Source organism: Delphinus delphis, chromosome 17 (assembly GCF_949987515.2).
Source record: "Delphinus delphis chromosome 17, mDelDel1.2, whole genome shotgun sequence".
Classification (NCBI taxonomy): Eukaryota; Metazoa; Chordata; class Mammalia; order Artiodactyla; family Delphinidae; genus Delphinus; species Delphinus delphis.
Genome location: NC_082699.1, coordinates 47,739,232 through 47,753,292, shown reverse-complemented (window position 1 = coordinate 47,753,292; position 14,061 = coordinate 47,739,232). Strand labels below are relative to the sequence as shown.

Here is a 14,061-nt window from a genome sequence, read left to right as displayed (position 1 = left end):
GATCTATAAATAAATGATTTAATTACTAGTTGTAAAATTGGTTCAGTAAACTGAAATACATGTACTATAGAGGCATCAATAAGTTTTTTCTTAAAACAGCAGCTAAATTCATTCTGTTAAATTATGTCTAGGTGTTTCAGTTATTCAAAATATAATATTTTACTGATAGTCATATAAACAAAAGTATTCAGGATGACATGAATAGTCTAAGCTTTAAAATAGTTCCAGATACCTCTCCTAAGAATTCACTTTCTTCCTCTCGAACTCGAGCTTGATCCCAAAGGGTAATCTCCAGCATTCGTTCCCGAAATTCTCTTCGGTGGACTGGAGAATAAATGAATGTTTGGTTCCATTTGGGTTCCAATGTTTTCTTTACTGTTTTAGTTCTTCTTTTGTTTTTATCACTATGAAAAAAATAAGAATATATGAGCTTATATAAATCTTCATTTTAACTTTTGCCCTAAAATTTATTAATTTAAAATTTCTCAGGAAAGAAGTTTTCCCACAAATTTATCATACCTTAAATATACTGTAACCTTTAAAATTACTATTAAAATTTATAAGGTATATAATTATATCACCTTATAAGTATGACTTAATAATAGAAATATTTCAATAAATCTGAAAATTTTCCGTGATAGATAATTAAAAACTTAACCTTTCTCAAATTCTAAATAAAACCAGACTGAAGAATCTTAACTCTAATTTTTTTTAACACATTGCCCTATTGGAAACCTTTAAATTGGAAATTAACCTGTTAGTTACATATAGTAGTACTTTTAGTATTTGTACATATGCAAATGCAAATACTGTACTTAGTATTTGTAACCAATATACTATTCACTTAAACTAACGGAAGTCCCTTGTACAATAAGTTTGGTGAATTGCGATGTTCACAACTTTACATCCATATAGTTTAGCTAATAAGCAATTGTAATTACATCTTATCAAGTTACACACTTATGTATAATTAATACATACTTGCTCATTTGACATCTATCAAGTCTTTAAAGACATAGTAAAATTATTTCTGTGTGAGGCAGCCACTATAATCTGGGCTGGAAATGCAAGCTGGCCATCCTGATAGACAGAACTTCCAACTCAGAAGCTTTCATACATTTTTTTGACTTCATATTTCTACCAAGTGAATGCTTTTGATTACGCATTCCATTGTATACACATATTTTTATAAATTATATGTACGTATTACTATATTGTACTAATATATTGTATTCATTGGTAAATATACAAAAATAGGAATTAAAGATAGGTGAAAATGAAAATTCAAGTATTTCTTTATGAACTCCAATGAATTGTTTCATACATCTCCTGGGTACATCCGTTCTTCTTGGAGATCACTACTCTAGCTTATTAGAGAGGATCAGTGTCTGAATAGGAATGAAGAAAATCATCTAGGACGGCAATGTTAAGCTATTAGAAGAGCCTATTTGAAGTGAGAAGTGCCAGTGAACTCCAAGTGGAACCATATTAACTTCTACAAATTCTCTCAACACAGCACAGTTCTAAGAGTGTTGGGAAATAGGAAGCAGGGAGAACTAAGAAGGGACAGAGTGCCTCCAAATTAGGGAGGGTATGCAACTTCTCCCAGGTGAATACAGAGCTTAATGTTTAATACAGATTTGACTTAATCAAGAACATGTATGTTTCCAAAGCATATATATTTAATGTAGCAGAAAGCCATTTTAAAGCAATGTATCTTTATTAATTTCTAAGGCCTCCATAGGAAAATAACTTTGGAAACCCACGTAGGAAATTTTATCTCCATTCAAATTTATGAAAAAGAAGTGGTACTGCAAATAAAAATACCTAAATAAGAGAAATAATGACAAGGACTATGACTTATGACTCTTGTCACTTCCTCCTTCTAAGATTTTAACAAATATTTATAAAGCATCTACTTATATTCTATCCATTAAAGAATGAACTATGAAACCCTGTCAGAGATAAAATTCCTTCCACCAAGGTCAGGAAGAAAGCATTTGGGGGAACCTTGCCATCTAATCCAAGATTGGTTTATACTGCAACGTGAAAGGAAACAGAAGAATAAGCTTTGACTTCCTCTTAAGGAGTGAAAAAAGTTCTCAAAGAATGACTATTTTAGGGGGGGGATTTCTAATCCTGGATAGGAGGGAGACTAGATTATCTCTGAAGTTCCTCACTAACCTACCTTATATGATTACAATTTAATAAGGCAATTTTGTGTGTATTGAAGCACCAATCCATGAAAATAACCATGGAAAGTTACCTAATCTTCAGCAAATTACAAAAAAAGTAAATGAGTTATTCTTTTCAAGAAGTATAACTAAAGCCTTCAAAATAAGATCATTCTGTATAAGTCAAATACTGAAAAGTTGCTAAAATTATTTAAAAACTAAGATCAGTAAGCATGCTATAGAGATATTTTTAAATAGCAGCCTAAGGATAATAAAATAGATAATTGATCTCTAACAACATCATTAAAATGTTGAGAAAGTATTTTTTTAAAAATCTAACTAAAGTTTTTTCTATTTATTTTCATGTTACCAGTACTTTTGTTTTCCATTTGATTTAACAGCATGCAAAGACTTGATATTTTTACTCAAAATGAAGGGAAAAATATATTTTGACTGGCAACCAATATAAAAAAAGATATAAAAAAGTGTTAGAGCATACCTAGCTATTTTTTAGGGTACCTAGCATATTATATAGAAAATAAATGTTTTGAATGGCTTAACTGACATACTGACATTCTAGACTAAATTCCTTCTATGTAGCCTCACTTGTCCCTCCAGGAATTCTTAACAATAAAAAGGCATCAACTGTTTTTTCTGTTTACTTAGGCAAGTACAGTTGGCCCTCAGTATCCACAGATGCAGAGCTATGTCATTTTATATAAGCAACTTGAGCATTGCAGATTTTGGTATCCATGGGCTTCTTGGGACCTGTAGTTTTTCTCACAAGAAATTGTCAAGAAAAAAGAAATAACTCATACCAGAAGCACAAATAGTCCTTTATTCATGTGTAAAAACTTGTATCAACAGAAAAAAAAAAAAAAGTCGAGATGATAATGTAGCTGTTTGAGTTGACCAGAGAATTCTTTTTTCTGTTAAGGATAAAACCCTGACACAACTCTATCAATAAAGTGAGCTACAAACTTGCCTAAATATTCTTCAAATTCCTGATAACTGTCAAGAAAACTCAGCTGAGAAATAACCTGAGAAAAAAATATCCAAACGTTTCTCACATTCTTTGCTATTGAGAAAAGATAAAAACCCTACATCTGGAATATAAAGGAGTCTTTGAAGGGACTTTCCCTTCCATTTGACCTCTATCTGCTTAGAAAGTGAGCGGAGGTATAAAAAATAAAACTAAACACAAGTAGTCAACCAAAAAACAAAAATTTGAGAGACTTTTATCATCTTGAAAAGCAAGCATTTTTCTTCAAAGGTCTGAATAAGTAGAAACTTAAGTTATGTGTGTGCATAAAAGCACAGCACTTTCTGCGAGTTTTTTTTGTTTTTGTTTTTGTTTTTTTTTTTGCGGTACGCGGGCCTCTCAGTGCTGTGGCCTCTCCCGTTGCGGAGTACAGGCTCCGAATGCGCAGGCTCAACGGCCATGGCTCATGGGCCCAGCCGCTCCGCGGCATGTGGGATCTTCCCAGACCGGGGCACGAACCCATGTCCCCTGCATCGGCAGGCGGACTCTCAACCACTGCGCCACCAGGGAAGCTCTCTGCGAGTTTTTATGATGGCATTCTAAGGATGCTTAGACTAATAAACTGTGCTCTGAGAAGCCAAGTGACTTGGCCTCCATCCAGGATGGTAGGTAATATGGCTGTGACATCTGTCATCCAACTGAAGTTTAAGCTGGAGTTGAGTTAAGTTATTGCATATCCTCTTCTTCTCTTGCAGTTCAAAGTGTATCCCTCTCCAAAAGACAACCTAAGTTGTTAGAGAACAACCTCCTTCGAGTCAACTTTGTAAGATAAAATTATATGGCACAGCTTCTAATAGCTTAAGAGGCTATGGCACCCTTGCATATTTTCTAATTCATTTTACAAATTTTATTTCAAAATATATATCAAATAAAGTGTAAGACCTTTGCTAATTGCCTACTTCCTTTCCTTTATTTTCTTTGTTGAAATTGTTCTTCAGATGATACTTTGGCACTCAACACTGATGACTTTTAACTTGAACTGAGTAATAGAGGGTCCAAACGTGTATAAATATGTTTAAGATCACATCTGTGCCCAGCTGCTTCCAACCTGAGAAAAATGAACAGCCCAGCCCTGAAAACCAGTGTTGCAGAAGAGCTGGGGAAAGGGAAATTGGTGCATTACTTCTTTCTTTTTTTATGATGCTTATTGAATAATCTCTTCTATTTTGTATGTGTCTGAAATTAAGAATGATTATATGATTTTTGAAAAGCTATTTCTCCTATTCTGATTCCTCTATTTAAATCAGGATAGATCAATATCATGTATGTTGATTAGCATGGACACAAAGCAAAGGACACTTTAGGTAGCTGATTCTAGGCCCAGTGGTAAAGATTCCTTGGTGATATGGGTGGTGAAATATAAAGCACATTCACTAATTTTACATAATATAGAGAAATAATATCTTAGTAAAAGGAGGTAAAAATTATAGAGGAACATGATGAGTATCCTTTAGTACCATTTCCAGCTTTCTGCCTCTGTAGTTTATGTTAAAAATGTATTGACTTAAAGGAGCATAATTTTAATGAGTTTGATTTAAAAAAAATACATTATTTAAGAAGTAAACCACACAATCTAAAATAAATATTTAATAAAATAATCTATATTATAAACATTTGACATAGGTTTTAAAACAATCTCAGAGTATTTACTGTCACTATTTTGATTCTTAAGAATCATTATGCTTATATTAAACTTCATAAGTATCTAACTGGCATGATATTTTAAAATAAATGATACAGAATCAAAACACCTCCTGCTATTAACATTTCTCATTTATTTTCAAGAACATTTATTTTTGTTTCATATCCCTACCTTCTGTCTGGAAGAAAGTAAATTTTAACATAAGGATTCCTTGGCCTCCCATCTTCCCTGGAAGGGAGATCCTTTGCTCCCAAAATTGTAACTATTAATTGGTGACCAACCTTGTCAAACCATAGTTTTATCTGAAAAGCAAAAATATTCATTTATCAGTTTAAACATTTACTAATATAACATAACGTTTACATTCCCAATCTTTGCCCCATTCTCTTACACTAATATTAGCACAGAATATAAACTTCACTTCGTAAATTGCAGTTAAGGTAAAAGGATATGCTATAATAACTTCAATGAACAGAGAAATTATTTCAGATATTTTAGTTTGATTGATAAATCACTTGAACTTTTTATAATCTAATTTGATAGCTTATTAACATGCACATAATAATTACACTACCATAACTAAGGACTTTATATAGGATTGCTTTGTGTCTACCTTTATGCAGGAATCACGGTAGTTCATTTTGGTTCCCCTACAATAGTGAGTTCAGAATAAGTGCTCAAAATGAATTGAATAGATAAGTTCCTTATATGGCATTCATAGGGAATTTTTAAGCAAATGTTTTATGTTATACCACAGCAAAGACCTTTCAAAAATTATAGGTAACTGGGAATTACTAGAAGCTTTAGTAAATCTACTCCTTAAGTTTGTATTTAAAACTGTAATAAATTCGTCTTTTAAAATTTCTTACGCAGACATAAAGTCTTTTTTTTTGTTTGTGAAGCAAATGTATTTATCCTCAGAATAATAAGCGTATATTTTATAATTCGAGATGAGAAAATTAGAATAATTTGCCTGTGCCATAATTAAGGATTAGAACTTCACATTCAGCTGCTGAATTCATTTGACTTAATAATTGTCACCTCCCACACACATACCTCACACTCCCACACCTAGCTAGTTGATTTTACCATATCAGGATCTATGATGACTATGGCTCTGATCCACATTCGGTTCAGAATTCAGCACATCTCTGACCACTATCTTGAAACTGAAATTGAATCGGAAATTTGGAATTTGGGAAAAAGTTCTATTTAGGTAATATGTATTTTTCATTTTATATGTGTATATGTGTGTGTGTGTATGTGTGTGTGTGTATCCAATGGTTTGATTTTTTTCTTTTAACTTGGATTTACAATGTTTGCGGTAGTTTAAAAAACTTAAATATACATCTCATGTCAGTCCCTTCCTCTCTTCTCCAAAGCAGACAGTCAGCTCTGGGCCAGGCTCTAGGATATATAAATAAATATAGACCATCTACATAAAAATCATACAAATAAATATATGTATATATGATATATCAGTAGTTCAGTTCCAATTCTAACATGGCTTTGTTGAGTCCCTCACTTCATATCTTAGAGAATGAGAGGCCGAGAAAGACTTTTAAGTCAGAAGACTAATGGCCCAGAAGAGTATATAAAATTATTTATACACTTTTCTTTTCGGTCAAATGGAATTAGTCCTCAAGCATTTAAATTTTTAAAATGATTATTACTTCTCTTTATGTTAAGTCCTTATGTTTAACGCAGGTATTACCCTGAGGCTGTGTAACAAAAAGTTTTTTGAATCCAGTTGGTAAGTACAGGCTCTAGACAAGTGTTTCTTAAACTGTGGTTCACAAAACTCCTGCAACAGTATTATCTGGAAAGTTACAAATTCCTGTGGCCCACCTTTCACTTACTGAATCAGAATGGGGCCCAGGGAATTTGCATTTTAACAAGTGCTCCAGGTGATTCTCATTGCCATTAGAGCTTGAGAACCACTGCCTTAGACTAGGGGACCAAGAACCTGAAAAAAAACCTCTGACATTTAAATGGGAAAAAAAGTTCAACACCTGAAACTAACACAACGTTGTAAATTATACTCCAATATAATTTTTTTTTAATTCCTATAAAAAAAGAAAAAAGAGTTCAAATATTTGCTTGCCTGACAATAGTAGAACAAAGATACAGATGAGGATAAATGGAAAAAAGAGACCATTATGGTAAAAGATATGAGGGGAGGGAAAAAAAGTAAGAAATACTAGAGTGTCTCATGTATGAGATCAAACAGGTGTTGTCAGAGAGCACCATGGTTCCTCTAAATTTGTAACCAAAACCACATTAACTTCTAATATTCTTTATTTTCTATATCAACAAAAAACCTTATGGCTTTATTTTCCATGATATTAAAAAACTTCTTAAAGGCTAAAAAATTGTTTTACAATAAATAGTACATTTAAAAAACAAAGAAAATGTATTACTAGACTAAGCTCATAGTTATTGGAGCAAATTATTGATTTCTGTGAGTTTTTTTTTTTCAGGGATTGAGACTACCTTTGCTGTCATTTCCACTGGCAATATTTTTGCTTCTTTAAAATCATTACAGGTAAACATTTAAGATATATGCTTCAAATGCCTGATAAATAGTATTATTTTTAGATTTTCTTATGCCATGGAAAACCAAAAAGATCACTTATTAATAATATTCATTTCTCACACAAACAGATATTAGGCATATGGCTTTCATATTTTCATATTAATACTTTAGTTTATTAAATTATACTTTATAAATATATAAATATAAAAATAATATAGATATGAAACAGGCACAGTTTAATTTTACTGAGTTTTTTATCAAAATTATACCTTTTAATAAACTGTCAAACTCGGCATTTGATCAATAGCCTTAATTTTCATTTTATATTACAGGACTTGCATTGAAGTTTTTAATAGATATCCACTTTAAACTATCAAAAAAGAATTATTTTATTTGCTAGATTCTTTATCACATTCCTAAATATCTTCTCTGTGTTTTTTAAATGAATGATTAGAATATATCTGTTGATTCTTCAAAATAAAACAAATGTGTTTCCACAATTCTAGATATGATATACTTATTTTACCTCATTTTCATTAATAAAAATCTTGATATCATTTTAATTGCTTTAATACAATTTCCATGTAACCACTTTTAAATTTCCCAAGCAGAACATAAGTCTAAGTAAATATTTTACACTACATAGTGTTAATTAGAACTCCAATTTTTTTTATTTAAACTAAATTAGTATTAAAAACCAACAAGAGCAACAACCAAAAAAAACCATGCAGCAAAGCAAGAATTATACTACTTTAAAAAAAAAAAAACTTTGTTGACATTACTTTACCATATAAGGGTTTCCTAATGAAAAGAGGCAAACAACTTGTACCCAAGTATTACAGTAAAATTAAATGGAATTACAATTACAAAATGTAAACAAAATAAACCCAACATATTTTATTTGGATTGTGATTTTTGTTCTTTCAAAATAATATACTTTCAAAAAGTTGACCCTTATATATAACATGCAAAAAATTCATATTTTAGATAAGGTACAAATTTATTTGCCAATCTCCTCAAGGAGTTATTGCTTGGAAAATGCAAGAGAATGTAGATGTTAAGTGATATAATGAATGATTTAAAGAGACAGCAACCTTAGTGTAATAAAGGAAAATATCAACAGTATCAGATCAGCTATTTCTATCAATATTACCAATGTAAGTGGAATCTACATTAAATGCCAACCAGAAACCTATGAGTTTCAGTATTCAGTCCATCATATAAAACCACTAACAAAGATTGTCTCTTTAAATTTTTATTGTATTTTAATCCCCATGCAGAATTTTACAAGCTGGCTCATAAAATGATTTGAAAGTCAATAATATGGTTTGGAGCAACACACCAAAAAAAGTTTTCCTACTACGCATTTTCCAAAAACATACAAATAAGGGTTAAAACACAACTTTAGTTTCTATCAGGCAGACAAGGCCTTTACCTGAACCCTAGGAACAAAAGGCGTTGTTCTTCTACTAAGGCTTTGGCTCTGGTAAGCAAAATTAAAGAAAAAAGCAATAAAACAAAACCAAAAAGGACAACACGCTGGAACTAAGAGACCAAAAGTAAAAAACACATACAACTATCCCTTAAGTACATTTTTCCATGACAATATATATCTAAATTAAGTAGTTCAATGTAATGAATAAATTAATTTTCCCAAAATGCTTAAATAGATAAAAACTATATAAAATCTTAGAAGTTTTAAATCAGATTTTTAAATGTAATCAACATAACAGGAATTAAGACTGAATGTAAAATAACAGATTTGGGCTAATATTTTCTGAAAGAATGAGTGTAAACATAATACAAAGTCAAGATATTTCAAGTTTCACCCTTGAACACACAACATAGAAAAAAAATCATAGTCCAAGATGAAGTCAGATTAAAATACATTATAGAATTATTAGTGAAAAGTCATCTGTAGAAGTAATGTTTCCAAAGGGACATACATGTAACTTTCCAAAGGGATAATATGGCTAACAAAAGTCTAAAAAACATTAGCCAAGTTGGCTTTAGCATTTCTTAAAAGAATAAACACAGAAAGATAAAACGTGTGCTGGAACACACTGGAATAATTAGTTGATTCATACTTTAAGAATCTATAACAGGCTCTAGTATTTAAACATCATTTTCAGACATTTATTGTGCACCATCTGAGATAACACTGTTTAGAGCTAATCATACTTATTAATGACAATAATATCACATTTCTTTTTATTTATACAGTTCTTCATATTTTTTTAAGCCTTTACTGACAGTTACTGCAAGTTTATTGCCTCTAACAATGCTGGGAGGTAGTTGCTGTTATCTCCAATATGCAGATGAGGAAACAGAGACATTTTAAAAAGACTAGATAGACTTGCTCACACCCAACCAAAAACTAAGATAGTGTAAAGGTAGAAAATAAAACCCTGGGACTTCTCTGGTGGTCCAGTGGTTAAGAATCTGCCTTCCAATGCAGGGGACGGGTTTGATCCTTGGTCCGGGAACTAAGATTCCACATGCCGCTGGGCAACTAAGCCCGTGCACCGCAGCTACTGAGCCCGCGCGCTCTAGAGCCCACGCGTCGCAACTAGAAAGCCTGCACACTGCAACTAGAGAAGCCCATGCACTGCAACAGAGCCCGCACACTGCAACAAAGACCCAGCGCAGCCAAAATTTTTTTAAAAAGAAAATAAAGCTCAGTTCTGACTAAATCATTTTATTTCAAATTCTTAGAATAAAATCAGATTTCTTTTTTTTGCTTCTTCTAACTTATTTTGTTTTCATTTTGAAACAGTTTCCAGAGATACCACAATCATCAGAATGTTGTGCCTTTATTAAGGCATGTTAACAGCTAAAAGAGGAATAAAATCAGATGCAAGTCTCTGTGTTTGGGAATGGATTTCAGGGCATTTAATCTTTGTTCTTTCACCAAGATTCCATCTCATTCCTCGCATTTCTCATGGATGTCTCTCTTGTTTAATTAACAGCTGTAAATAGTTAAAAGGCTTCAGACTTTTCCACTGCTACATGGAAACAGATGATAGGTACTAGGAGGACTGTTGTGGAATTCAACGATCATCAGACAGACCCTGAAGATAGTTTAAGACATAAATCTAAAACCCAAAAGAAAGCAAACCTTAAAAGCAGACTATCATTCAATCATGAGTCATCTTTCTCTTCAAAAACCAAGAAGGTCTCAAGTCTAAGATGTCTTCCTTTTTGTGTGGAGACATTTCCAAAGGAAGAAAGGAATGTTTAGATATGGAGTGTTACTGATATCTGTCTGTATAACCCTAGATGGATAATTCTCTAGCCAATGGGTAAGGGATATATGAAATTCATAGAGATTAACTAGGCATGCTGAAGAAAAGGGCAAACAAGTCACTCAATTTAGAAAAAGATCTTATTTTTCTTGCCTTCTCACCTGTCCTACCTGTTTTAGACCAAAAATATCAAGGTAATGAAAGGTTTTTGCAAGTAAATATTACTTTATAACTAAAAGATTTACTTTGAAAGAAATAGTACTTTGAAATAAAGGAATCCTTTAAGGTCAACTTTTTTGCATCTTCTAAAATGACCTCAAATGAGCAACTCACAGATTTTTTGAAATCAATTGTCTAAAATCTATGCCAGTTTAAACCTAATCTTCACCCGTAAGCTTATACATTAAACTTGGCTACATAAACATAATTTGTTTTGTCAGCTTGTTTTAAATTGAGGTGACATTAAAATAACACGCAATTAACCATTTTAAAGTGTACAATTCGGTGGCATTTAGTGCATCCACAATGCTGTGTCACCACCACCTCCCTCTAGTTTCAAAACTTTTTTATCACACCAGAAGAATATCCTGTACCTATTAAGTAATCAGTCACTCCCCATTTCCCCATTGCCCCAATTTCTGGCAACTACTAAGCTGCTTTCTATCTCTTCAGATTCTAGATATTTCATAAAGAAATGAAGTATTATGTATCTCACTGCAATTTGTAATTAATATTAATTCATTTATTTTAAGCATGAAATATCTGATAATATTTATAACAATTCAGCCTCACACAAATGAAGAATTTGAATTTGTACACCACAATTTATTTTGTATTTTTAATGTCCTTCCTACTTTATACAGCACTACTAACTTCAGGGCATTCCTTTTATGCAATGCTTCTAAAATAACACGGTTGTAACAATGACATATAAAAGATAAAAGCTCAAAGAAAAACCTTTCATTTACAGAAAGTTTTTAAAAGACTATCGAGTTTCTAAGTAGATATAAAGGACACATGCCTATTCTTCAGTGACTTATTCCCTTTAAATGGGAATATAAAATGGATATGTACAATATTTACAAGCTCATCACTAAAAGTGGAGTCAGAAAAATATTAAAACAAAGTAACTTAGGGAAACATTGCAACCATAAGTCAGCCACAGACCCTGAAGTAAAATAAAATATGTTTGTCAACAAGAATTAATGTGTTCCTATAGAAAGAAAGAATTCTGAGCCATTCCTCACTTTGAAAAAAGTTAAAGGCTATATCTTATTTTAGCACTCTATCAAAATATTAGTCAAAGGCTGTAAATTAATTTTAAAATATTGAGAGAATTACAAAAGTAATCCTCCAAACAAGAAAACTGCTAAATTATGTTAGAACACAAATTTTAAAAAGAATCAAAATAAGGGAGTGCTGACAGCAAAGGAAACCATAAACAAGACCAAAAGACAACCCTCAGAATGGGAGAAAATATTTGCAAATGAAGCAACTGACAAAGGATTAATCTCCAAAATTTACAAGCAGCTCATGCAGCTCAATAACAAGAAAACAAACAACCCAATCCAAAAATGGGCAGAAGACCTAAATAGACATTTCTCCAAAGAAGATATACAGACTGCCAACAAACACATGAAAGAATGCTCAACATCATTAATGATTAGAGAAATGCAAATCAAAACTACAATGAGATATCATCTCACACCAGTCAGAATGGCCATCATCAAAAAATCTAGAAACAATAAATGCTGGAGAGGGTGTGGAGAAAAGGGAACACTCTTGCACTGCTGGTGGGAATGTGAATTGGTTCAGCCACTATGGAGAACAGTATGGAGGTTCCTTAAAAAACTACAAATAGAACTATCATATGACCCAGCAATCCCACTACTGGGCATATACCCTGAGAAAACCGAAATTCAAAAAGAGTCATGTACCAAAATGTTCATTGCAGCTCTATTTACAATAGCCCGGAGATGGAAACAACCTAAGTGCCCATCATCGGATGAATGGATAAAGAAGATGTGGCACATATATACAATGGAATATTACTCAGCCATAAAAAGAAACGAAATTGAGCTATTTGTAATGAGGTGGATAGACCTAGAGTCTGTCATACAGAGTGAAGTAAGTCAGAAAGAAAAAGACAAATACCGTATGCTAACACATATATATGGAATTTAAGAAAAAAAAATGTCATGAAGAACCTAGGGGTAAGGCAGGAATAAAGACGCAGACCTCCTAGAGAACGGACTTGAGGTTATGGGGAGGGGGAAGGGTGAGCTGTGACAGGGCGAGAGAGAGTCATGGACATATACACACTAACAAACGTAGTAAGGTAGATAGCTAGTGGGAAGCAGCCGCATGGCACAGGGATATTGGCTCGGTGCTTTGTGACAGCCTGGAGGGGTGGGATAGGGAGGGTGGGAGGGAGGGAGACGCAAGAGGGAAGAGATATGGGAACATATGTATATGTATAACTGATTCACTTTATTATAAAGCAGAAACTAACACACCATTGTAAAGCAATTGTACCCCAATAAAGATGTTAAAAAAAAAATAAATTGTATGGGGAACTTCCAGGAAACATAATTTTAGGAGTGGTAAATACAATGACAAAATAATCTTCAGTATTTTACTATCTCTTTATTTCCAATCACCCTGAATAATGGGAAGGAGTGATAGAAAGCCAGAAAAACTGAATTTCTTTCCAGTATTTACACAAAAGTTGTAACATTTGATTTTGGAAAAATGGCATTCTACTTTAGCTTTTCTGTGTGAAACAGATTTGATGCATTGTTTCACTGCCTAGGAAATTGATTTCCGTAAAAACCTGGTGCCCTTCCTTAGTGCTCCTCAAAATTGTTTCTATAAATCCACTCTCAACATACGTGCTCGATGCAATGAAGGTGTGTTTTCTGTTCTCTATTCCCCACTTTACCTCTCACTACTCGAGATCAAGGACTGTACCTTATTTACCATTACATCCTTTGATACTAAAAATTAATGAATAAAAGAGGAGGGAAATCCCATGTTAGATCCTGGAACTAAAGATTTTCAACTAGAACTGTGAGATAGCACACGCCCAGAGAGTGCTGGCCACACATTAGATTTCGTGGGTACAAAATCATCATTCCTGGCTGCCTGTACAAATCTTTCCTGTTAACTCGTGGTTCTGAGGGTGGTTTACTCCTCTGGATATATTCTCTGTTCATAGGCATACACAAATGTGGAAGTATTTCCCCCTTCATAATTTCAGAGATTGTATTATAACAATATTCAATCTGTAATCTTCCAAGATTTATAAAGAAACTTGTTTACAATAAAAAATAAGTAAAGCTAAAAAAAAAAAAAAAAAACATAAGGGAGTGCTGACACTGAAAGGCTAATATACAGTCCAGGTGTCATAAACGTGAGCTCAT

The 14,061-nt window shown here is 32.7% G+C and overlaps 1 protein-coding gene across 11 annotated transcripts in view; it reads right to left on the bottom strand.

Annotated features, from left to right (window-relative positions):
• Positions 1-14,061, bottom strand: part of RIMS2 (regulating synaptic membrane exocytosis 2) — a 609,946-nt gene that overhangs the window by 219,679 nt on the left and 376,206 nt on the right. For 9 of the 11 annotated variants that reach the window (XM_059995038.1, XM_059995032.1, XM_059995036.1 and 6 more), the window contains exons 9-10: positions 5,030-5,160; positions 233-404 (exon numbers count right to left, since the gene is read on the bottom strand). In XM_059995038.1, coding sequence (XP_059851021.1) covers positions 233-404; positions 5,030-5,160 — 303 coding nt within the window. Of the gene's footprint in view, positions 1-232; positions 405-5,029; positions 5,161-8,829; positions 8,878-14,061 lie in introns of all 11 variants that reach the window. The other 2 variants (XM_059995029.1, XM_059995033.1) reach the window with 1 other exon arrangement.